The following is a 25,444-nucleotide window of genomic DNA, read 5'->3' on the forward strand; positions in this document are numbered from 1 at the left end:
TCCAATCTGTTGCCCCTGTAAATGGCCTTGTCTGAAGTGGCACAAAGCCTTTTAAGAGAAAGGCCTGTTGTCTTTGTTAGGGCAACTCCCTAGATTCCCATAACTTGTTTTCTATTTTCATGTACTAGGATATCATAAGCAATTAGCAATAAAATGGCTTATTGATGTGTACAATGTCATGGAATCATATTAAATATTTGTTCACTAACAGAATTGGAGCATTATTTTGTAAGCCTTTGGGTTTTTTGGTATAAAAGGTCTCTTTTAATGAAAATCTTACACTGCATGGCTGGTGCATTTACTTGTGTATGCAGCTGATGTGTCTGCAGAATTCTCTGCATTTACTTTGTATTTTTCCACTGCAAGATTTCCTGCACATTATACCCTATAACAACATTTTAAAATAGTAAAGTTGATTTTTAAATAGAAATGAGTTCCATAATTTTCATAGTTTAAAAAAAATCAAGATACAAACAAAGAAAACCCCAGAAAAGGCAATTATGAATCAACACTTATCTGAAGGCTGCCAAACTGGCAAATTCTGAAGATCATGGCAGCAATGTTTGCTGATTGAAGACTTGTTTCTGCCTGTAGACTAAATGGGCAAAACTTGAAATTAAGCTAATACTGTTAAATCTTTACAGGCTTAAGCAATGCAATTCTATAATAAAAGTGGGTTTTTTGTAAATACAAAATAATTTGACTAAAATAATTTTGTCTTTGGTTTGAAATTTATGTGGAATGGTTTTTTTTTGTTTCCATGGTGTTTTCAAATGGTTTATTGGGTGCAACTGTAACCTGTAATAGTGAATTTGTGGTGATTATTTTACATTAATCTCCATTTGTGTGAATATTTGAGTCCACTAGATCTCTTTGATGGCTCATTTGCACGTAAGCTGGTTACTGAAAGCCTAAGCTCAAATGTTCTGTTTAACTTTTCACAGTTCAAACTGTATTGATACCATATGCTGAGTTACATGCACATTTTGTATACTCAGTTATTTACTGAGAAGGTGTGGTGAAACTCTTGGAGAAAAGAGAAGTTATATCAGGCAAAGGAAATACTCATTGCAACAGATAATTTGAATGTAATTTTTATGAGTAGTGAAATCATTAGTGTGTCTCAGAAAGCTTCACTTCTGCAATGGGGGCTGAGTGAAAGAAAACTTTTACATTTACAACCTGATAATGAATATCTTTTAGGTATAAATTATATACTGTGTAAGATGTGACCTGAAGTAATCTGAAGGTGGAGAACAGAACACATTAGTTCCCTTCAAACTGCCTTTGAAACATTAACTTGCAGTGTTTGCTGAAATATGAAAGCAAGCTGTGGATGTGTGAGTAGTGGCCTTAGAGAGAACTGTGAAGTCTTAGTTTGCCTTGAATTTCTATTAAAAAAATTTCATGTTTATTTTATTTTATTAGGAGACTGTTTAAAATATCTTTCTGCAGTATCAGCTGTCTGGTTGCAGAATTATTATGGCAAATAAAATGGGAGTTTGCTTCCTTTATTTTGTAGACTGATTGCCCTATGAACTACTCCTTATCCCCTCTTTACTTCTCCCTAATTTACATTGTATATTTGTGGAGCCTCCAAAATCTGCCTCTACTGGCTGAGGTTGTGAGGATGATTTTTGCAAATGTAGAACCTTATTGTTTCTCTACCATATAGAATTGAAAGAATGAAGAAATGAGTATTGCAGGTGTCTGAGAGTCCTGCTTTGCAGTGGTGACTCAGTTTATTTCAAGGCAGCATCTGAGCCTATACCCAAAGTTCAGGGCAAGTTGGGAGAGGGTGATTTTGCCATGGGAGCCACCCCAGCTGTTCATACAGCATAAACTGGGCAGGTCCTCCACTGGTCCTGGGAGATAAGGAACTGCCTATTGAGGTTTATTGCAGCCTGATAAACCTTGTTTAACAGATCTAGAATGTGGAGGTCGAATTTCCAACACTCTTGTTACTATAACATGGTCTCTGAAAATAACTGAGTGTTAGTATGTATCTCAAGCAGTAAATTTCAATTCGCAACTGATCAGAAGCTTGGCTTACATAATTTTAAAATCCTTAGTTTAGCTTGCTCTTCAGATGTATTTGCCTTAATTCTGCTTTGTTCAAAGGCAATGCTTGTGATTGAATACCATTTAAAGGATTCATATTGTGCTTAGGCTTTTTTGTTCAGAAGAGGGGAACCTCCTGTTGTGAGATTACTGGGGAGGAAGTTAGCAATAGCTAGAAAATTGCTGTCACGAAAATTGCTGTCACGAAAATTGCTGCATTTTAGTTCTGTGCAATCTTGCTCCTCCTCTTCTGTAAGCCAGTTGTCACCAGGGCAAATAAGGCAATGCATTATTTGTTGGAACTATTGAATATTTTGATCCTTATGTGGAAGAATTTGTCAGAATTTAAAATTTTGCTATAATTTACCGGAATAAGCCTGTGCTATGCTGCATTGCAAATGGTTACTTTATATTAGATAATAATGCTGCAGAGTATTTATTCAAACAGAACTATGTTTGTTTCTCTTGAGGTAATAAAATCTTATTGAATTTTTATTGTAGATAGGCAGCTTTTGTTTTAGATTGTGGCCTGTGTAGGTAGAAATCTAATGATAATTTTCTGTTAATTGTTTTGTCAGTTTTTAGTGTATGAACTTAAAATATCCTGTTTCTCTTCTGTTCTCTTCCCCTGCCCTTACTTCTCTCTAAACTTTGCTTTTAGGCCTAGAATACTATTTTTGAAAATAAAATACCATTGCATTATTTTTTTATTAGAAGCATATCTGTTTTAGTAGAACTTCCTGGCTTTTAGAAATACTAAAGCATGAAGCTTTTCTACGTAGTCTCATGCCAGTGTTGACCCACATGGATTAAAATAGACTGTTTTAATCTTTTACCAAATTTGGAATTAGAATTAGAATATCTGCCCACTGGGAGTTTGTAAATTATTCTAGTTTATAGATTGACAGGTTTATATAAATAATTGCAGTGATTCCCACTGCATGTTTTAAATTAAAATCTACTTTTTTGAATATTAGGAATCATGAAAGTGCAGAAAAGCATAACTTTTTTCAAAAAATATTTTTTCAAGTGTCTTGTAGTATATTTTCTTATACACTTTCCCAGCTGTGTTGCATATTTATTCAGAAATAATATTTGTATACTGATCAGCTTGCAAGCAGGATCATGCTGGATATGAAAGTTTTGCATAGCTTTTTATTTTTTTTTTAAGATAATTATTTTTAACGAAATTTCTAAATTAAGATCTCCTGTAATAGGATTGTACGGTAGAGTCATTGCATCAGCTTATATCAGGTTTTGGTAACTGGTTGTGAGAATAAAGTCATGTATTCTTGCAGAGAATTTTTCAATAGCAATGTAGGTTCTGTGAGCAGCAGTTCTTCTATAAAAACTATGGAAAATTGAAGTTAGACAAATGGGTTTAATTAAGTTGGCTATATAAGAAATGTAAATTTTGTTCCATGTAGATAAAGACACAGTAAATAAAATGAGAGATCTACGCATGAAAGCTGAAGATTATGAAGTGGTGAAGGTGATCGGTAGAGGGGCATTTGGGGAGGTTCAGTTGGTAAGTTGAGTTTCTATTTGTACATTTGAATGTATTCTGTAGTATTTGCTCATGCATCTGTTTCTCAGTGTAGTGTACAGAAGATGCAGTCTTAAATATTAAAGCCTTTGGCTCAGTGAAATTTTATTCCTTTACAATTTATGGAAATGTTTTTTGAAAATGTCCTATTTCAGTCCTGTCCAATTGCACAAGTACTTGTTTTGCATTGTAGTCTTCTCTCTTAAAATGGAATGTGTATTACTCATAATCAAGAAAATTAGCCTTTACCACCACTGTTTACATGGACACTTGAAGAAGTCTTAAGGGCTAGAAGAGTTTCTGCCAGTTCAGGGACTACACCAGATTTTTGTGGACATAGTTCTCACAGATGAGAGATGTGTGTTGTTTGTGATAGGTTAGCAGCCAGGCTTGTTAATCCTGCTTTATTTAATCGAGTGCTGGTGGGAGAAACTGGAGATACAGCAGCCAGTATACACATTTGCTAATGAGCTCTGGAAAATGCTTATAGTTTTAACTTTATGGTATTTAACATCAGTAACTGACAATATTTGTCCTTTTAAAGGCACATACATGCAGATTATGTGACTCCCATGCCTATGGACTTCTGTGTTAAAAAGTTCTAGCAAGTATTTTAAAAGTAATGCATTGTCAGATATAATTATTTTGTGTATGTACAGTATAGAATCCTTTATAGTAATGTGAAGAGTCTTACAAAATGTGTTAAATAGTAAAGCAGGAAAAGTAACATTTTCAGTGATGTTCTTCATGTGTCAATATGGCATACTAATTCTGTGTGTCACATTTGTCTTCACAGGTAAGGCATAAATCCTCAAGGAGAGTGTATGCTATGAAACTTCTGAGCAAATTTGAGATGATAAAAAGATCTGATTCTGCATTCTTCTGGGAAGAAAGGGATATTATGGCTTTTGCTAATAGTCCGTGGGTTGTTCAGGTAAAGTGATACTACTTTTAAAATATTGTCATTATAGAATAGTTTGGTTGCAACACTGCATGACCTGGAATTACACATTTTGAAGTCTCTTTTTTGGTTTTTTTTGGTCTGCTAGGGTGTACGTGACTAAGATAATAGCAATTTTGTACAGCAATGCTATACAAAAGAGCAGGTATAACACTTGCTTCGAACTGTATTTTGTCACATTTACATGATAAACTATTCTCTTTATTATCAAAACTCTTTGCCAGATATATTTTGGTGCATCTGCTCTGTAGTAGTTATTTGGATCATCCAGCATACCAGTAAGCATACCAGAAAGAGATACTTAAGACAGAGCTTCTGTAAATATTAATTTCTGTGTGTATCTTTGCAAATTAGGCCTGCTCTGGTTATTTTTTCCCCATTTCAGTGTTCTCACTGACAGTTTCCTGGGAGGCGCTGCTGCCTTTGAAGTTCTGAGGAACATGCCTGAACCAATCACTGAGCATTGTGTGTGCACATGTCATCTTGTCAATTTAAACTGTTCTTACCCTTAAGCATATAAATTCTTCTGTTAGGCTGGAATGACACAAACTCATTCAAGATTTACCCAAGTCAAATGGGTAACTGCTTCACTATCTGTCTGGGTGTGATTGTGCAGAATAAATCTTAGGAATTTCATCCAGTTTTAAGTAAAGAAAAATCTGCTTACACTACTCATGTTGAACAGAGGACTGGCAACTTTAAAGGAAATATTTTTATTGTTTAAAGTTTGGGCTCATTTTCTATATAATAAATAAATGTTGACAATAGAAAAATAAACATTTATTGATAATACAAATAGAATGGGGCAGATGTTTGCAACAGAGTAATTTTGTCTTTGTATGTGGGTCCACTATCATCCCAGTGAGAAGGAAAAGATATTTGTCTAAATGTAATGAGCTTTCTTTGAAATGATTTCAAAATTCATTGTAGCAAATTCACTAATCATAATTTGTAACCAGAACTCTACTTTTTCCAGGGTAATATAAGGGGATGGAGGATCTGGCTCTAGAGGTTAACTTCTTTTTAGGAGGTTTGCTGAATGATGCAGAGTTGCTGCAGTTATTGTAGCAATTCTGTTACTTTGGAAATCAGCTTGCACAGAAATGCCTTTGATTTGCCAACAAGCAAAGAACAAAACTGGCTCATTTTTTGGTTTTGCTTTTTTGCAGTTATTTTACGCATTCCAAGATGACCGATACCTGTACATGGTGATGGAATACATGCCTGGTGGGGACCTGGTGAATTTAATGAGTAATTACGATGTTCCAGAGAAGTGGGCGAGGTTTTATACTGCTGAGGTTGTACTTGCATTAGATGCAATTCACTCAATGGGTTTTATACACAGGTGAGAAAGAAAAAGATATTACACAGGGTTGTTTATTTCCTGATGCTGCCAGAATTACTTCAGTTTAGGCAGTTTTAAAATTTAGGATACTACTTCTTTATCATTATTCCATAATTACTCTGTCTTAGAAATTGAAAAATTGTTGCCATCAGAAACTGTAAGTCTGAGGTAATGCAGTCAAAGAAAAGGTTTTCAGGGGACTGATGTTCCTCTTTTTGGGGAGCAATAAAATTGTCCCGCTTTACCAAGAGGTAACGAACAAAAATGGTGTGAGCATGTTGGCCCCAAAACGGTTCTTTTCTTTTGATTAGAAAAAGCTGTTTAGGGAATTTGATCACAGTAGTATCCACTGTTAGGAATTAATTCTCTGCTAGGCATTTGAAGCCTCACTGACCCATTAAACAAGAATCTGTGAACAATGTGAAGAAAATCTCCCAGCCATATGTTTTCTTGTGAGGGGCAAGATGGAAAATTGAGATGCAGAGCAAAGGGACTTGGATTAGTTTCATATTATGTACTTGCCCTAAAGTGAAATGTAGTTTTTTGTTGGATAGGTTGAGAAGTTTTCTTTTTGATATTTGAACTTGTATCTGTTTCTAGCTTTTAATTATATTAACTGGGAGCAGAAGAATAAATTTTTCAACAGAAAATACAGGAAGAATTTGAGTAGTGTGTGGTATACACTATAGTATATACATTTTCAGTTTGTAATTTGTTCACAAGATCAGTGTTAACACATAAGCTTTTGCAAAAAAGGCTAACACAAAGCAACATAAACTACTAATCCATTGCTTGAGTAGGATCTAGAGCATCATTAATTATGGAGCTATGCTGCATCTAATGGGTAAATTATCTGGCTGAATGAACCATTTGTATGTGTGTATTGCAAGCTTTAGAAAGCAGGCATTAGAAGATGCCAGCAGCACAGAGAGGTTTTTTTCATGAAAATTTAGATTATTTTGACACCAGGAGATTTTTTTTAAAATTTGTTTTCCCCGGCAGTTAACCTGTTCAACTCTGATGAATGAAAAGGAACTAAAGAAAATATGGGCCTACTGCTTAATGGGTCAGGGCCTGAGTGACAAAGGACATGGGAATGGCTGAGGCTGCTGCCTTTGCCCAGCCTTCTTTGATAAGGTCTGCTTTCTGGCCCCTTGGGTCCTGTGCCCAGTGGCAGAGCTTGGGAGAGGAAAGCATTGCTCTGGCAGAGGAAGGCCAAGCTGAGTCCAGTTGTGCAAACTGCATATGCACATATCTGGGGCACACGGTGGGACATGCCATGGGTGGTGAGGAAGCTGCCAAGTAGCATTATGATACTGCTCTCTGTCACCTTGGAGGGTGTATTGGAATTAGGAGATTCCAGATGACTGGAAGGAAACAAATGGCACACTTGTCTCACCCCAAGAAGGGCTGGGAGGAGGGAGTCAGAGGAGCTGAAGGCTAGGCAGCCTGAGGGCAGTTGGATTAAATTGTCAGGAAACAGTTTCCAAGCATGTGGGTGGAGAGGTGATGGTGAGCAGCCTGCATGGATTTATGAAGGGCAATACATGCCTTCCCAAAGCAATTACCTTCTGTGTTGAGATGATGGGCTTCACTGATGAGGCAGAGTACGTTTGTCTTGACTTCATCCAGGTTGTAGATACAGCTGGGTTAGAAAGGCACAGTTTGAACAGGCAAAACTGTCTAGAGTAGATTGTGCTGTCCAGCAGCAGTCAGCTACCAGCAGTTCCCCCGAGGTTTGGTGCCAGGATCAGCACTGTCTCTGTTCACAACTTGAACAGTGTTCAGGAGGACAGGAAGCAGGAATTAATAAAAAAAGTGGACCAGGCTTGAAGTTGCATGATGAAAAGATGAAAGGCAATGGATGACACAAGTTGCAATAGGGGAATACCTAGCTATTCATTAGGAGTTGTTTTTTCCACTATGAGGGAGGTCAAACAGTAAAAGAGAAAGGTTATGGATTCTTCATCCTCAAAAAAAGAAAACTTGCCTGGATTTGGCCCTGAGTAATGTAATGTAACTTTGAAGTCCAATCTGACGTTGCAGCTATACTTTGATCAGGCGGCTAACTGAGAGTCTTATAAAAATCTCTTCCAACCAAAATTATTCTGTGAATGTACTGGTACATTTGCACTACATTTCATCTGACAGTTATGGCCAGAGTTCTCCTTTGAGATCTCTGAAATATACTTTCTCCTGAAATTTGTGTTATGCTATCTTGGTAATTGTTTCTTACTGCTATTCTGCTTCTGTATGTTCAATGACATCAACATGCTACACTTGACCAGTTACTTTATGAAAATTCTATAGTGGAAGTACTTGGAGAGTGCTGTAAGTTAATATTCCTCTTCAGTCATGGGAAAATATTTGAATAATAGAATTTTGAAAATTATATTCAGTTGTTCCCTTGAAATAGAAGGGGTACAGAAATGAAGCTATATTTTCAATGCCTGTTTGACATAATCAGTGAATGGTTTTTAGGAACTTGAAGTTCAAGATTAGTGTCCAGATCTATTAAATTTGGTAACTTAAGTGTTCTAATTTTAAAAAATGTTGTTGTTCAGCAGTCTCTGTTGGTCATGATACTTAGGGAAAGCAAAAAAAGTGGAGGCAATAGTGGTGCTGTAATGTTGCTGTTTTTCCATAAAATGTTGCATCTGAAAAGCAGTTGACTTCCATTGTGTTCATAAGTTAAATTTGATAAATTGAATGTTTACTTTTTAAAATACGTATTTTTCTTTCAGAGATGTGAAGCCTGATAATATGCTGCTAGATAAAGCTGGTCATTTAAAATTAGCAGATTTTGGTACTTGTATGAAGATGAACAAGGTAAATATATTTTTTTATAAGGTTAATGTATTTTAAATAATATGTTTGTGATTTGACTTTTATGTTTGTGAAAGGAAAACAACTTAAAAGTGAAAAGAAAAGATACTGAAAAGTTTTAAGCTAGATGAGAAGAGAGTACTCTGTTCTCTTATTGTTCTTCATGGCCTAGTGAAAGGAACTAGATGATCTTTAAGGTCCCTTCTAACCCAAATCATTCTGTGATTCTGTGGTTCGTGCATCTTATTCAGTGACAGTGCAAAGTGCAGAAATGGTTCTTCTGTTTTTTAGAGAAGAATTTTTCCGAAGTTTTTTTCTTTTCTGAAGTCAAGCTTTTGATTGTATTTAGATACTCAGGGTTATTTTTAAAGTATTTTGGTATGAAAAGTTAATGCAAAGAAATGAGATGATTTTTACATAGTGTGCCAGAAATGAAAGAATCAAAACTGACATGCCAGTTGCTTAATACCAATTTTATTAGCCATTGCTGACATAGCCTGAGGACAAATCTGAGGGAAACCGATGTCATGGAAGTATTTATTTTTAAAAATGCATTCTGAGGTCATTAAAAAAAAAAAATTCAGCAACAGTATTCATGTCCTGTGTAGCTCTGTTGTTCCCTACACAAAACTGCTTGGTTTGTTAGCCTGCACATATATTTGAGGAAAACATATTTGGAAATCTGAAATACGTGGTAGGTAGTAGAGTTGGTGTAATACATACAATCCTATTCCAGGAGATCTGAGTAAGTTACTGTACTTAGCTGCTAAATAAAAGGCACCAATGAAAACCAAGTGCAGGCTATGTGTAAAAACCCTGGTAGTTTTGAGCCTAGTCTGGGTTCCTCTAGTCTTTTGAAAGCGAAAGGTTATTCTCTAGAAGAAAAACTGCTCAGCATAGGAGCTTAATTTAGGATTTGCTGCATATGCAGCACTAAATTTTATTTGCTTAATTATGTATTTTTATGCCAGTTTTTCCACTGATCCATTTCTAGGAATAGCATGGGATTATTTCAGAAGTGCCTGAATGGCACTGGAAAAGGGTGTGTGGTTACACCTTCAGCATTTTGCATGTCAGCTCCAGTGTGACTGATCTCAGTTCTGCAAGCACATTCTCAAGGGTGTGAGGAACATCAAATGTTCTTCTCATGTTACCTGTTTTGAGGTCTCTCTACATAGATTTTCAAAGCCTTATCTACCTTTAGTCTTCCTAGCATTCAGTCTCTTGGGTCAGAGGCCAGAAACTTGCAGTTCAGCTGTTCCTGTTATCAAAATCCCTGATGTTGACCCATTTATGCTAACAGAGGAGCTTTCACTGTTTACAGTACATCCTGTCAGCAAATGACAAATTTTTACTGGCATGAGTGGCTGTGTGGTGTGTGCAGGGCCTAGATGCAATTCTGATTACTTCTTGGATACTAACTGAGGTTTTTAAAGCAACTTCCATTGTGTTTGACAGATCTAGTGCTTTGTTGTAGCTTAGCAGCTTAGACTTCAAAAATATATTTAAAAAAATTTAAAAAAGAATGCTTGTTGACAGAATTTTAGGTGGATCTGTTGATGTTGCTTAGGCTGCATAAGCTCATGGAACTTACTGGGAATTTTGGAACTTATATTTGGGCCTGGCTGTTTTCCTGTGTTTTGTAGGAAGGAATGGTACGATGTGACACGGCTGTGGGAACACCAGACTACATCTCTCCTGAAGTATTGAAGTCCCAGGGAGGGGATGGTTACTATGGGCGGGAATGTGACTGGTGGTCAGTTGGAGTCTTCTTGTATGAGATGCTTGTAGGTGAGTAGTAGGATCATCAGATTTGACTGCACTACTTAACTGGACTCCCATGTTAAAATCACTCTTGTTTTTTTAACATTACAGCTCTTCTAGCGTGAGCTGTGGTTTACAGATCCTGACATTTACAGAATATATTTTAGAAAAATTCTGGCAGAATTCTCAAACATTTGTCCTTGCCTCTTTTTCACTTGGTTGCATACATTGTTGTATATGTAATTCAGATATTTAATTCAAAATACAATAATTTTGATCTGCTTTTTAATGTTTGTTCTGCCTTTTCAGGTGATACACCTTTTTATGCAGATTCCTTGGTTGGAACGTACAGTAAGATTATGAACCATAAGAACTCACTTACTTTCCCTGATGACAGTGACATTTCTAAAGAGGCAAAAAACCTCATTTGTGCCTTTTTAACTGATAGGTAAGGTTTATATTTTATTCATAATGAAAATAAGCCTTCATTAAGAGTATTTCTTGTCATGTTGGAAAAAAAAAGTATTTGCTTTGTGTGCATTTTTAAACTGCTCAGGAGAGGTGAAGTTCTTAGGGCCTGGGCATGAGTGCAGTGTAACAACTTGGCAATTGCCTGGGCTGTCCATGATAGTGGAAACAGAAACAGCAGAGCTTCTGATAGACAAAAGTTAAAACCAAGCTGTGTCTGAAATGTAGCTGCTCTGCTCATATAGAGATCTTATGAAAACATTTGAGTTACATGTACATTTTACTTTAGCTTGAGAGGTATTTTATTGTCTCTGTTGTTAGATTATGCTTTAAGTGAGTCATTCCTTCAAAATAATGTATGGAATCTCATGTGTTTAACCAAAACACTCTTCAACAGGGAAGTGAGGCTAGGACGAAATGGTGTAGAAGAAATTAAACGGCACCTTTTCTTCAAAAATGATCAGTGGGCTTGGGAAACACTCAGAGACAGTAAGTATAGTGCTTTTTTGAGAAATAATAGTCTGGTTTACCTATGTATCATGTTAGCAAAAGGACTGGTGTATTTTGTTTAAAGGAGTTTACAGTTTTATTTACTCTGTACCGAGCAAAATTTTCTTAGTGACTTGAGTGATGAACTGATTATTATCGTACTGTTTTGCATTTTTTCTAGCTGTAGCACCAGTTGTGCCTGACTTAAGTAGTGACATTGACACTAGTAATTTTGATGATCTGGAAGAAGACAAAGGAGAGGAAGAAACATTTCCCATACCAAAAGCATTTGTGGGCAACCAGCTTCCTTTTGTAGGATTTACGTACTACAGCAACCGTCGGTATGTGTGCAGAAAGCAAATTAATGCTATATTCTTTGTGTGGCACTCTTTCTGACTCTTACCAACCAATATCTAGGTTTAAATCTCTTAAGATACTTACTAATCATTCAGAATACTAAAAATTACACTCTTTTAATACTTTAACAATGATAAAGTACTGCTAGACATCATTACCTTAAAATATTCCATTGTGTTGTTGAGTGTCCTATTCTGCATTGGGAAGATGCTGCAGAAGTGATGCTGCAGAAGCTAAGCAAGAAAATCCACTGTTGCCACTACCAGGCAGAGCTGCCTGCAGAGCACTGAATTGTGTGTAGACTCATGAATCAAGGTTTGAAAGTCCATTTGTTTTACTGCATATTACTGTCCCTGAGCTGAATATGAAGTTTCCATACTTTCCATCAGTGTTTCAGTGTGTAGTAAATTAAACCTTGGCTTACTAGAAATATTTCCTACTTGCCTGCTTTCTGCTTCATAATTTTTCTTTTTTTTAAGTACATGTCCACTGACAGAGTGAGATCGTGATGCTGTACGTCTTTCACTATTGCTTAAAAGACTTTTAAATTACATCAGTTAAACTGTATTAATTAATGCTTTCAACAGTCATTATTATTGTAGGCCCTGTGGATAGGTGCATCTACATTCAAAATATCTTTTTAATGCTTGGAAAGCTGCTTTTAATTGTGGTGTCAGTCAGGCTTAAAATGGGCTAAAACTTCTAGTCAAAGTGTCAGAGAGAGACTGTTAGTTTTAATAGCATTTCTCGATAGGAAAATCTTAAAGGAAATAAATCTGGTATTCGTCCTTGCATGGGAGAGGAAGCACTTTTCCAAGCCTGTGGTGAAATTCTTTCCATCTCTGCAAAGAGTTGGATTTATTGTTACTTTTTGCCATGCTGAGGTGTAGAAGGACATGTAGGCTTTCCATACACTTTGGGTGAGTTCAGCAGTTCAAGAGTTTCACCTATTGTTCTCACTTTAGTCTGTAATTTTGAAAAGTTTCCATTTTTGCCTTGCAGGAATATTTTGGAATATATTGTCAAGAAGTAGCATATTAGGAGCATGTTAATAACAGAATTTCTTCCTTCCCTTTTGGGGGACAGTATCAGGAATTTGGAGAGCTAAGTGACTGTGTTCTTGCTGTCATTGAAGAGTTCTGCTGCTCTCTGCTACTATTGTGACTTTGTAGGCCTACTAGAACTATGATGCTGGCCTAGAATGAATTTGGTCCTGTAATATTCTGCTGGTGTGATTGTCTTGAAAAATCTGAAATGACTATTCATGCTTGCTAAACTTGTATTCCTAACTTTTGTTTTCTTTTTGTACTGGAAATAGTTCAAGCATTACAACAAAAATAAGTCTGTATCTGGACATGTTAACACAGATTCTGGAATACCAGCTGAGAACACTTTGTAGCCCTATCTGGCTTATGAGTTCTCTTCTAGATCTGATGGAGCTGGTGCTGTGCCTAAGTATCACATTCTTACTGCTCAACAACCCTGGTGTGTAAAATAGGGTGGCTTCTTGTACTGCAAACAGCAAGCTTGTTTCCATAGGAAACTTTCATTTCCACTTTGTCATTTGGTTGTCTGAAAGCCAGATTGATGTTTAATTTCACCATGGTTTGGAGATGCCTTTATTTTACTCTCCTTGATCTTTTGGAGAGGTTTTTTATATCTGGAAATATCCACGTGAAACAAAAAGGACGTGTCCATCTTTCTCAGTTCATGTGTTGGAGTGTTATTTCTCATAATCTGATGCACTTAATAGATGCTTTATGTCTCTTTAGATCAGTTAGCAGGCCAAGAATATCACATCAAATAGCAAAGGAATTTGAAAGCAGTAATTTGTATTTATTTACCTAACTCTCCACATTCATTGCAACTAGAAATTTATGGTATTTTTAGAAAATATTTATATAAAATAAGAACACTGGCTTCAGGGCAAACTTTTTGTGTGTAGAACTCTTAGTAACTTTGTTGAAAGTTACACAATCTCTGCAGACTTTGCTTCATTACTGCTACTTGCTGCATAAGTGCCTGAGTAAATATTTATGGGATGGAAGCCAATGAGAGTGTTGTAACTAAGGAAAGCAAAGATTTTTTTAATGGTTATTAAAAAAAAGAAAAGTGGTTGTATTGTATTTGGCAGAAATCCTTTTTTTCTGGAGGCCTTCTATTGCAGCTTTGTACTTTAACCTTTCAATAAATTGAATTTTTCAATTAAATGTGCTTAAATCTGATTATGTTGCTATTTGATTATCCACATTTTGGAGCAATAAATCTGGGAGTTATATTTTAGGATGTCTCTATTATCTTAATCTTTTTTTAATCATCTTACTTTTAACAACTCTTGAAATATAACTTTAAAAATGTTTTTGCAGGTATTTAGGTGGGTCTGCAGAAAATTCCAATGACAACAGAACAGGCTCCAGTGTGGACAAAAGTGTGGTATGTCTTCATCTTTATTGTATTCTAATAAAGAGTCTGCTGCATATTTAAATATATACTGCATATATGCCATAAACTGTTTGAGTTAGAAATGTCTCAAATTATCTCAGTATTTGGCATCAATGAAATCAATGCATGAGTTTTAGCTCTTTAGTATGGCCTCCCTAAGAAAGTTAGTGGAAAAGCAGAATTTCACTTCTTAATATAACATTGGTTGCCCTGAATTGAATAAAATAGCCAAAACTTTTTGTGGAAAAGGATTCACAATTTTTATCATTAGAAATATCAAAGTACTTGTGCCGTGTTTCTAGAGTGCCTCATTGATCCTGGGTTGCTTTGTGGCAACCATGGAGTCTGGACTTCCAGTGAACTCAGTGGAAGGTGGAAGACAATGTACCAAACATGGGCATTCTGCTCCTTCACAGGCCTTCCCCACAGGCTGTTGGGAGTTGGGGCACTGATGATCTGCATTTCTAGAGCAGCTCACCTAGCAAGAAATGCTCTGGAATGCTTTCAGTTACATATTCCCAAACATCTCAGCAGTCAGGTTTCCAGGAAGATATGCTAAGGTGTTTGAGACTTGGTTGAGTGCTTGGATTCTATGTAAGTTCTGATATAAATCAAACTATTCCCTGAAAATGGTTTGATATGTTACAAATTACATTATTTCCAGAAGAAAACATGGTCAAAAATTGATAATTAACTTTAAAATAAATCTTAGCTTTGACTATGATTTACTGTGTTAGTATTTTGTTCTGTTTTCTGTTGAGAGTAGAAAAGATACTGATCTATGTTCCCTTTTCTCTTAAACTAGCAATGAAAAGGTTTAATGACACGTGGCACTACCCAGAGAAAATTTGTACAGGGCAGGGGAACTGGTTATGTCCTTTACTGGGCAAGTGAATTTAATCACTGAAATATCTTGATTTTTTTATGTATATTGATGTGTTTGATATACTTTCTTTTCTTTATAAGTGTTTGACTGTTGATACAGTAAAATTTTAAAACAAAGCGAGACTTACCAGTATTTGAAAGTACTTAAAACTGTGTGCTGGCTTTTGGCTGACTTTGAAGAGAGTTACCAAGTGGACTTGGCATACTCATTGGAATACTACTCAGTGTGTAGTTGAAAAATCCTCAATAGTCCTGTCCATGTTGTCAGACATATTCAAATGTATTGTGACTTTAGAAGTTTTGGGAGGTGAAGGTCTGGAAGAATTTGAGTGATATAGGAAGGTTTAAATTGATGTTAAGTCCTTATTACAAGGTATGTTTCCCCCACAGTTCTTTCTCAGCTGTTTTTCTTTCATTACATGCTGCAATGAAAATGGTAATGTTGCCACACAGTTAGCAAATCAGTTAGTTCCAGAAATATAACGCAAGATGCTACCTGGTCTCTCTGCATTTTGATGTCTGTGTTTTGAATGTCTTTGGAGAAAGACATGAGTGCTACAAATTTCCAAGAAATTAATTGTTTTGCAAGTGTGTAAAACTTAACAGAATTAGGCCACGGTGTTGTGCGAAAATAGAATTCTATATCCTTTTACTGAATATCAAACCTCTTTGAAGATCTGATTGCTTACTTTGGTTTAGTGCTGCCATAACCACCTGTAAACAGTTTAGATTTTAAGAAAAAGGAGATTAAGAGATTCTTTTGCACTGAATCTTAGGTTTTCTTCATTGCTCAGGGTATAGAACCAGACTCACTATGCTGAAGTGAGTAAGAAAAAAAAATTACAGTTCCAGAGAGATTTTTCTTTACTTCTCTGTTGCCAACAGACTTTTCTTCAGTCCTTTCCTCCCCTTCTTCCTACTCAAAATGGAAACCAGGAGCAAACTAAAGCTTAAAGGCGTGCTTTTATACTGAGTTAATTGTAACTCAGGATTTTCTGGAGGTATTCTTTAGTCTATTGATAGCAGATTGTGCAGAGCTTTGCCCGGAAGCCTGTTGTCTCTACTGATATAATTAGACTGCTCCGCAAGCTCAGATGGGTCCCTGGGGTCCAGCCTGATGTGAGAACATGCAGAGACGCAGAGGCGCAGGAGGATGCGATAGCAGCCCGGGCGAGCCGGGGGCAGTACAGAAATGCCTCGGTCGCCAGATGTCTTTGTAGACCTGTTTCTCATCTATCCCATTTTGTTCCTCTGTGCACCCTGTCTGGAAGGGCTATAACATGAGTGAAAGGAAATGGAAGAGCAATCAAATCACCCTGAACCTTTGTTATCCTCTGTTTTGGGGCATTTGCTGTGGTCCTTTCTTATTACAGTGAGGGCCTTTAAATAGTCTTGCTTCTTGCTTTATTTCTCAGTGGTTCATACCAAGGAGATAAATGTGTTGTGTAGTGGTCTTTTCTTTGTCCTCAAAGTCTAGATTTAGAAGCCATCCCTTGTTTTTAACTACAAGCATTGTCTGATCCACATAGTGTTATGTTCTATGTCACACCAGTAATTTGTTTTCCAGAGCTGCTCTGTTAAGTGTTGAAATGTCTAATTTTTGGAAGTTTTTTGAGATTTTGGATTTAAAACGGGAAACAACAAAGCAAAGCATCAGAAGCACTTGAAAATGTTGCTTTGAAGAGAGTCTAGATTAGGAATCTAGTACTTCTCTGTGCAGTTCCAAGAGCATTGAGGGAAATATGTAAAAATTAAATCGGCTGAAATTTTTACAATATCAGTGGAAAGGTTTATAAAGAATCAACCAACATGAGGTTGACTTGATGAGCTCCTTCATCATGTTAAATGAGGATTTTGATTTTGGAATGGGATTATTATGCCTAGATATTCAATAGAAGGTGGTAGATACTTTGAGACTATGTGAAAGGAATTAATTTCTGAGTTTATCCTGCTGGCAAACAGTACATGCTATGCAGTAATGTGCCATATTAACATCTGAAGTTTGTTACTGTCTTTCAAACCTTAGTACAGTTCTAGCTGTAAAAATGACCTCTGACTAAAAAGGTGAGAGCACTTTCTCCCATTGCAGTAACTGGCTGGCCTGATTCTACTTCCTGAACTTGTTGGGAGCTTGAAGATGCATTGCGAAATACACGTGGTGGTCATGCTAGAAGAAATTTTGAGACTTACTAAAGTTCTTCTTACATTTTTGCAGTAATATATTTAGCCAGGTACTGAAGATATGTCAAACAAGGAAGATTTGATTTAGCTTAGTCCTGTGAATTTTGAAGATACCTAAAATTTCATATGCATTCAAATGAAAAAAACTGTCTTAGTTTTTGTAATTAAATTGTGGGAGGGCAGGGAGGAAGGGACATGCATCACATTTTAATAAGGTAAAATGTCTTATTTTGGTAGAAGAAAGTAATCTGTGATACAATGTAAGCAGAACTGAGTATTATGAAATACTTTTTAAAGTTTCTAAATTTAATGCATGTTCTTTCATGTACAAATATATATTTAAAGCTGGAAAATATGCAGAAGATGATCTATGAGTTAGAAGAACAGCTACATAATGAAATGCAGTTGAAAGATGAAATGGAGCAAAAGTGCAGGTGAGACTTTGAACTTCAATTGTTTACATAATTTAAGTATATCTAACACTTCAGTTCTGTGGTACTGCTTTAGGGATTACCAGGATAACACTAAGAATAGTGTTGTAGTTCTCCAGGAGAGTTCCAGGCATAGATCTAAGTAATTCTAAAATTTTCTTGAGTATGGTATAGAGAATTTTTTTCTTTTCGTTGACAGCCCTGTAACACATGTTCTTTCTGAGCACTTAATTGTTTCAGTTTACCTGATATCTCCGTATTCAGATGTTTTATTGGACTAAGGTACATGATCACCATACTGATTTTTTTTTTGAAAATGTGAAATTCTGTATATATGGCATATATTGGATTATTAAAATTAATCAGGTGTTTTCTAAATACAGGGTACTTGTTGGAAAACCACCTTTTTTTCCTATGGTTGACATATAAGAGCAACAGTTTGCTTTCTGAAGTTTTGTTTCTACCACGCTGAAGTAGCAGCTATGTGAGAATTGGCATTTTTCCTGCAGTCACATGAACAAACAGTTGAGATTCCCCTTTTCTGATAATCAGACATTTCTACTGAGAGTCATGCAAATGAAATTCCCCTTCAGTTAGCTTCTCCTTTTGAAGTCTTTTCCTGAAGAATTTAATAATCCCAGGAGGCAGCACTAGGTATATGATGCAGGAAGAATTTGGACTTGTGAATCAGAACCATAGTGTGTAGCTGTACAAGCTCCTTAGGTGTAAACTGGTAACTGTAATGGTCTAGTGGGAATTTAGGCTGTGTGCCTCTGTTGCTTACTTAAACACAAGCTCACTGTTGGCACATTCTGATTGCTCTCCACAAGCAGAACATACATTCTTGAAGGATATTCAGTAGATGTCTTCATGTCTTACTACTGAAGCTGTCTGAGCACAACTGTGTCTTCTGGCTTGTCATGCCATTCACTGCAGAGTTAAGAGATATCCCTAACTATTGTAACTGCCTCTTCTTTTACCTGCCAGGCAGCCTTGTCTGGATCCTCTTTGTTGGTTCTTTGAAGAGGGATGGCTGCCTGCAGGAATGCAATGGATGTGTCAATGCTGTTGCCAGTTAAATGATTCACTGTCCATTTCACCACACTCTCTGTACTTCAGTCTTCTAATACATTGCTTCAACAGAGAGACTTTCAAATAATATTATTCATGTACCTTTATCTGTAGTAGGGAGCTGTCTCCTGTGGAATTAATGAGCTATTTTAGATATTTGAAGGTCATAACTAGAGGAAGTTTTAGCAGTTTACCAGGGTATTCTAACCTTTAGGATAGCCTGTTGTGCACATACACTGTTTTTTGCAGATTAAGGGATAAAGTGGGGCACCTAAAGTTTCGCATCTTTAATCTGTAACAAAGCTGATAAATACTTAGTGATGTATTTTACAAATTATTTGCAATGGTTGATTGTCTTCCTCAGCTTTAAATGTTCATTACAAAATAACTTTAGTCAAAATATTAACATTCACTTTAGTAATGGTCATGAATCAGTTCACTAGAAAAACAGTATGTATAATTTATCTGTTAAATGATCTTGTTTTATTTTTAGATCTTCAAACATAAAGCTAGACAAGATAATGAAAGAACTGGATGAAGAGGTAATATTTTTCTCCCGTGAAGATGCCTTAATTGGGTAAAGGGTGGAGTTAGGAATAGTACTTTCATGATTCTAAGATATTTTTTCTGTGACTAATAAAAAATTGTTCTGTGTTCAAGTTTGAGACCTAACGATCATGTTTCAATACATAACATTGGGAGATTACATTTTATTTGTAGTCATTTACAAAGACTTTTCTTTCTGTTAATTATGCTGATTTATGTTTACTTTGATGAATGTTTTACTTAGTCTTGCTTGTTGCAAGTTTTCTGGAGTTTATCAAAGTCAATTACTACAAAAATTAAGATGATTTTCTGTTGAGTCCTTGTCTCTTAATAATTTTAGTAGTTAGTTTAGATATAATTGTACTAACAACAATTTTTCTAGTAATTGTATAAATTTGTCATGTGGAAGTTAAAAAAGCTGTCTTTTCTGAAAACCTTTCCAAGGAAGCCAGAAATTCATTCATTTGAAACAATCAGTTTCCATGTGTAATTAGTTGCAGAGATCATGCAACTGGTTTAGCGATCACTCCTTAAAATGTAAGTATAAAATACCAATTCTTTGAATTTTAGGGAAATCAAAGGAAGAACTTGGAAACAGCAGTGTCTCAGATTGAGAAGGAAAAGGTGGTATTGCAACATAAAATAAATGAGTACCAAAGAAAATTTGAACAAGAGAATGAAAAAAGACGTAATGTGGAAAATGAAGGTATGCACTGTTGTCCAAACGTTGACACTGAGGACATACATGATGTGTTTTGGGGAGTAATTTAGTGTCATAGTATCTTAAGTGCTGTGGAACTTTAGGGTTTGAAAAGGGATCTTTTCAAATTATGAACACAGATTTTGAGTTAATTTTTTTATTTATTTTCAAATTCTGTACTCTGCAGCACTGTGCTGTGTTGTTGGTCTGCAAGCACAAAATTCGACATAAAAATATATATAAGAAGCAAAAAGTCAACAAAAACCTATCAGTGCAAAACAATATTTTGGAGCATGTTTATGTGAAAAAACAAGAATAAAACCCTAAGGTTTTTATAGTATGCTGTATTAATGGTGCAATTTCTCTTTAGTGTCCACACTAAAAGATCAGATGGAAGACTTGAAAAAAATCAGCCAGCATTCACAAATTACAAATGAGAAGATAACACAGTTACAAAAACAAGTACGTTGTTTGTGCTCCTTGTCTTCATTATTTCTTAGATTTGAGCATTCAAATGTAGCAAAACTGGCTCCTTAATCTTTATATTTGAGAATCTTTGTCTGGTTTATTTTTACAGCTAGAAGAAGCAAATGATTTGCTGAGGACAGAATCTGACACAGCTGCAAGACTGAGAAAGGGCAACACAGAAATGAGCAAGTCATTAAGTCAGGTAGAATCACTGAATAGAGAACTGCAGGAAAGGTGCAGAGTTCTGGAAAGCACAAAACTGCAGGTGGAGAAAGATTATTATCAACTACAAGCAGCTTTGGAGTCAGAACGAAGGGATAGAAGTCATGGATCTGAATTGATTGGAGAACTACAGGGTAATTATTCTGAATTTATACCTTACCAAAAAAAGTTGTGATAACCTTTTTTAAGTGAAGTAGAGTTTGGTCACGGGAGGAAAGCCAACCTGCAAAAAAGGTGTGACTGAACAATTTCTGAGGATTGGATCTGGGTTCCTGGTCATGTTGAGCAGCTCTTGGGAGAGAGAGAGAATATCGAAATCAGAGTGTCAAACACTGATAGTGAGTCTGGGGCTGTCCTGACCAAAAGTCTGAGTCCAGTGGTGCAAAAATATGAAGAGCTGATACAGTGCTAGAGAAGATGCAGCACTGTCTTACTGCCTTGTGCAATAGCCAAGTTGGTATATCTTGGACTTGCTCTTCTTTCATGTGTGAAGAAGGCTATTATTTTGTTAAATTGCATTTGTTTTCTTTTATGATGATTCTACATTACTTTTACAAGTAAGGTTAAGAGCACAATAAGGGATGCAGATACAGAATCCTTTTTTTCAGGATGATTAAAACTTTCTACTATTTGTCTTGATTCTTCCAGAGTAGAAACTATTCAGATGCATTAGTTCATGCCTGTGGCTGTGCTAATGTACCCTGACTCTTAACTTGCCACTTTGAACCATCTGTCTGCAGTATTCAGTTTCCATGAGGTCCTTTTGATGAGGACTCTCCTTTCCCTACTAAAAGAGAGTGTGTAAGACAGAGACTTTTTACCAGGGTCTGCAGTGACAGGACAAGGGGCAATGGTTTTAAATTGAAGGAGAGTATGTTTACATTAGATATAGGAAGAAATTTTTACAGTAAGGGTGGTGAGACCCTGGGACAGGTTGCCCAGAGAAACTGTTGTTGCCTTGTCCCTGGAAGTGTTTCAGGCTAGGTTGGATGGGGCTTTGAGCAGCAGGGTCTAGTGAGACGTGTTCCTGCATGTGATAGGGAGATTGGACTAGATGATTTTCAGAGATCCCTTCCAAACCACTAAGTATTTATATGAAATACTTAGTATTTCATATAAACTCTTATGCCACACAAGGGTAGATGCTGTGGGGTTTAAGGAATAATTACTTTTTCCATGTCATAACGCTTAAAATCATGGGATGGTTTTCTTTGGAAAAGACCTCTAAGATCGTTGACGCCAACTATCAACCCAGAATTGCCAAATCCTCCACTAAACCACATCCCTAACTGCCACATTTACACATCTTTTGAACGCTTTTGGGGTGGTGATTCCACACCTTCCATGGGGAGCCTTTTTCAGTGCCTGACTTCCCCATGGTCTGAGTCACACTTAAGTGAATACATGTTGTTAGTACCCAAAAGTCCATTTGAAACTGACTTTCTGTGTAATGTGCCTTATCTACCCGTTAATTCAGTTAGCATCACTTATAGGTGCTTGTTCCATAGCCTACCAGAATTTGGGTTAATGAAAGAAATTCTGAATATTAGATAATGGAAGTGATGGAAGGCAGGAACCATTTTTGCATGATTAGTTTTTGTGAATTGTTACTGATGATGTGCATAAAGAGTGTCTAAAAAGGTCAGTTTGCTCTACAATGTATGGCCTTTGCATGCCTGAACAATTTGAAGTATTTGAAATATTTTATGGGCCCAGAAATCACTAAAAGTTGCAAAGACAATTGATCTAAGTAATGTGACTAATATTGAGTGATACTTAATTTTTTGTGGCAGTTCGGATTACAGCTTTACAAGAAGAAGTAAAAAACATTAAAAACAATCTTGAAAGAGTGGAAGCAGAAAGAAAACAAGCACAGGATATGCTTAATCATTCAGAAAAGGTATGGTGAAATGATGTTGAGGCTGATGCTCTTTGTCAGCTTTTGACTGTATTTTTAAATGTTATTGATGTTTTCAAGTCCTCAGGTAGTTCTTACTTGTAGCATTGTGCAAGAAAATTGTGTTTGTCATTCATTATCACTGATTCAAGGATCCAATCCCACTGCCAGTAGCAAGGAATTTTTTTCTGCCTGCCTGACTATGACTGCAAAGACTTGCTTCTGAAAATCTATAAACTTTTTAAAAATCTGGTTTTGTTTTTGTGGGGTTTTTTGGGTTTTTTGGGTTTTTTTTGTTTTTGTTTTTTGTTTCTTTTTGGTGTGGGGGGGTGTTTTTTCTTTTTTAATCTTTACTGGATTTTAATTTGACTGGATCAGTGCCAGGCAGGCTTTTTAATCAACTTTGGTGCAGAATTTTTTCTGTCCTTCCTTCTAAATGTTCCTCTAACATCTCTGATCCCTTCCATATGATGGAAAAACAAGTTAACAGTAAGAGGAAATCCTACACCCTTTCTCCAGACAGACTGCAGAGTTAACTCTGTCTGGTGAGGTCAGGTAAAGACTTTCTGTGCTGTGTGGTCTGTGTGAATAAACCAGAGATAGAACAGTCGGTCAGGGAAGGGGACAAGCAATTCTAATTTGTTGTTATGTGAAGCCATTCAAAGCCCAGTGCTTGTCTCTCAAAGCACATCTCCAGTGCTTGTTTGGTCAATTACTGTTAATGCCTGGCAATCCTAGAAATGGAATAACCCAAATTCATCCAGGTAACAATAATTCAGATTCCTCTGTGCTCGAGGATGTCCGTTTGTTAGTTGTATGTTCCCAGTTTAGGTGACTACCGATTATACAAATGGAGAAGTTTCCGTTTTCTTGCAAATTTGTAGACTACTGAAAAAAAGTTAGTGAAATTTTTTCCAGAGCGCTGAGTACAGTTTTGGTCTGTTACTGTTCTTTGCTAAGCATGGAAAACAACATTGATAATCTCTTGATAACAGAAATGTAATACTAAAAAAGGGAATAAAAATGTGATTCTTCAGGTATTACAGCAATCTGATCACTTTTTCCTTATCTTTAGGAAAAGAATAATTTAGAGATAGATTTGAACTACAAGCTGAAATCCTTACAAGACCGGTTAGAACAGGAAGTGAATGAGCACAAAGTGACAAAAGCGCGGTTAACTGACAAACACCAGTCGATAGAGGAGGCAAGATCAGTCGCAATGTGTGGTAAGTGTTTCCTGCAAGTTTCAGGTGAATACATAATAAAACATGTTCTGATTATGATATTTCAATACACATTGTGGTACACTGTAGTACTCTTGCACCAGTGTTTGATCCCTTCTATAAAGAAAATGTGTATTAAAATCTTAAAACGTCAAAACTACACATTTTAAATTATTTTCTCTAACATGCTATTTCATAAAAATTCTATTGTTTCTTAATGTTTTACATACCTTACTTTAAAGCCTTCCTTGGCTTCTAAAATGCTATATTGAATCTTGAGATTCTGTCTAATGCTAAACAGAATTGAAAGAATGCATTATCAAGAGAAATGTCCTAGGGCATTCATTCCTGTGTAACTGCATTAAAAATACCAGTGTTGTATTAGGCTTGTCTGAAGTGAAATGAGATTTTTTTTTATAGATGTATTTCCATGAATCAAAGGTGTGTCTTGATTTTGTAATTGAGTATGTCAGCTTTTCCTGCGAAGGTCATCAGTACCTAAATGTGGCTTTTAGAGGTAACAGTAATGGTAGCATTTGTTTTCTTTTGCTGCTATCCATTCATGGAAATGAAACTTTGCCTTACGTCAAAATAATTACTTCAAGAATCTGTGCTTTTTATTTCTTTCACTGTTTATCTTTCAGTTGTCATGATAATATTCCAGTGCTTTGAATGCAGAATGGAATTATTTTTATTTTTTAGTGTTCCTTGTAATAATGCCAGGATCTTTTTTCTTTCAAAAAAAAAAAAAAAAGAAAAACAAACAGTAGAAAAGCTGAAAATCAAACAGCAGAAAAGCTTATATAGCTGAACAAAAAGGTCTGAAAAATATTAGGATATTTATTACTGTTTTTACAAATGCATGCTTGCAGATGCTATGTAATAATTTTTGTTATTTTTATTTCCTTAATCTTTTTTAGAAATGGAAAAAAAGATAAGGGAAGAACGGGCAGCAAGAGAAAAGGCAGAAAATAGAATAGTTCAAGCTGAAAAACAGTGTTCCATGTTGGACTTCGACCTGAAGCAATCTCAGCAGAAACTGGAACATCTTCTTCAGCAAAAGGAGAGACTGGAAGATGAAGTAAGTAAAAGGTTCATCACTAATAACTTTCTATATAAATAAGAAGTTAGAGTTGAACTGAGAAATAGAAAATTAAATTCACTTATACTGAGCTCCTTATGCAATACAACTCTCAGTAGAATTGAGGATAGTTGTTGGCCTAAGTAGGTTTAGGTAATTTCTGCTTGTTTCATAACTCTAGAATGTCTTCCATATTTGAACTTCAATTCAATATAACACTTTTTTTTGTGTGTTTTCTCTTTTTCTAAAGAAAAAATTTGCTTGTGAATTTGACTGTGCAGTCAGATTGATGTGGATGATTTACAGGTCTGAGTTTGTGTTGTCTAGTTTGCATTCTTTCCTTTTGTTCAAGGAAATGCAATTAGAATATTGAGTGTGAAAACTAGGTACTAAGAATAATAGCTTCATTCTTACTTTTTCTTTACAGGACAGTGGGAATGAAGTTTATATCACCTTTCTTAGGGGTCACAACTCATGTAA

At 35.9% G+C, this 25,444-nt stretch overlaps 1 protein-coding gene across 8 annotated transcripts in view; it reads left to right on the forward strand.

Annotated features, from left to right (window-relative positions):
* Positions 1-25,444, forward strand: part of ROCK1 (Rho associated coiled-coil containing protein kinase 1) — an 83,577-nt gene that overhangs the window by 32,152 nt on the left and 25,981 nt on the right. For all 8 annotated transcript variants that reach the window (XR_008483609.1, XR_008483610.1, XM_054284664.1 and 5 more), the window contains exons 3-19: positions 3,489-3,589; positions 4,404-4,541; positions 5,738-5,913; positions 8,658-8,742; positions 10,386-10,530; positions 10,813-10,951; positions 11,369-11,460; positions 11,642-11,801; positions 14,184-14,250; positions 17,671-17,759; positions 19,321-19,369; positions 19,944-20,079; positions 20,444-20,535; positions 20,651-20,897; positions 22,557-22,663; positions 23,736-23,886; positions 24,804-24,964. Coding sequence is in view for 6 of the 8 variants with exons in the window: in XM_054284664.1 (XP_054140639.1) it covers positions 3,489-3,589; positions 4,404-4,541; positions 5,738-5,913; positions 8,658-8,742; positions 10,386-10,530; positions 10,813-10,951; positions 11,369-11,460; positions 11,642-11,801; positions 14,184-14,250; positions 17,671-17,759; positions 19,321-19,369; positions 19,944-20,079; positions 20,444-20,535; positions 20,651-20,897; positions 22,557-22,663; positions 23,736-23,886; positions 24,804-24,964 (2,135 nt within the window). In the remaining 2 variants the exon portion in view is untranslated. The remainder of the gene's footprint in view (positions 1-3,488; positions 3,590-4,403; positions 4,542-5,737; positions 5,914-8,657; positions 8,743-10,385; positions 10,531-10,812; positions 10,952-11,368; positions 11,461-11,641; positions 11,802-14,183; positions 14,251-17,670; positions 17,760-19,320; positions 19,370-19,943; positions 20,080-20,443; positions 20,536-20,650; positions 20,898-22,556; positions 22,664-23,735; positions 23,887-24,803; positions 24,965-25,444) is intronic.

Source organism: Melozone crissalis, unplaced genomic scaffold (assembly GCF_028551555.1).
Source record: "Melozone crissalis strain CALT ecotype California unplaced genomic scaffold, PUWL_Pcris_2 ptg000042l_1, whole genome shotgun sequence".
Lineage (NCBI taxonomy): Eukaryota > Metazoa > Chordata > Aves > Passeriformes > Passerellidae > Melozone > Melozone crissalis.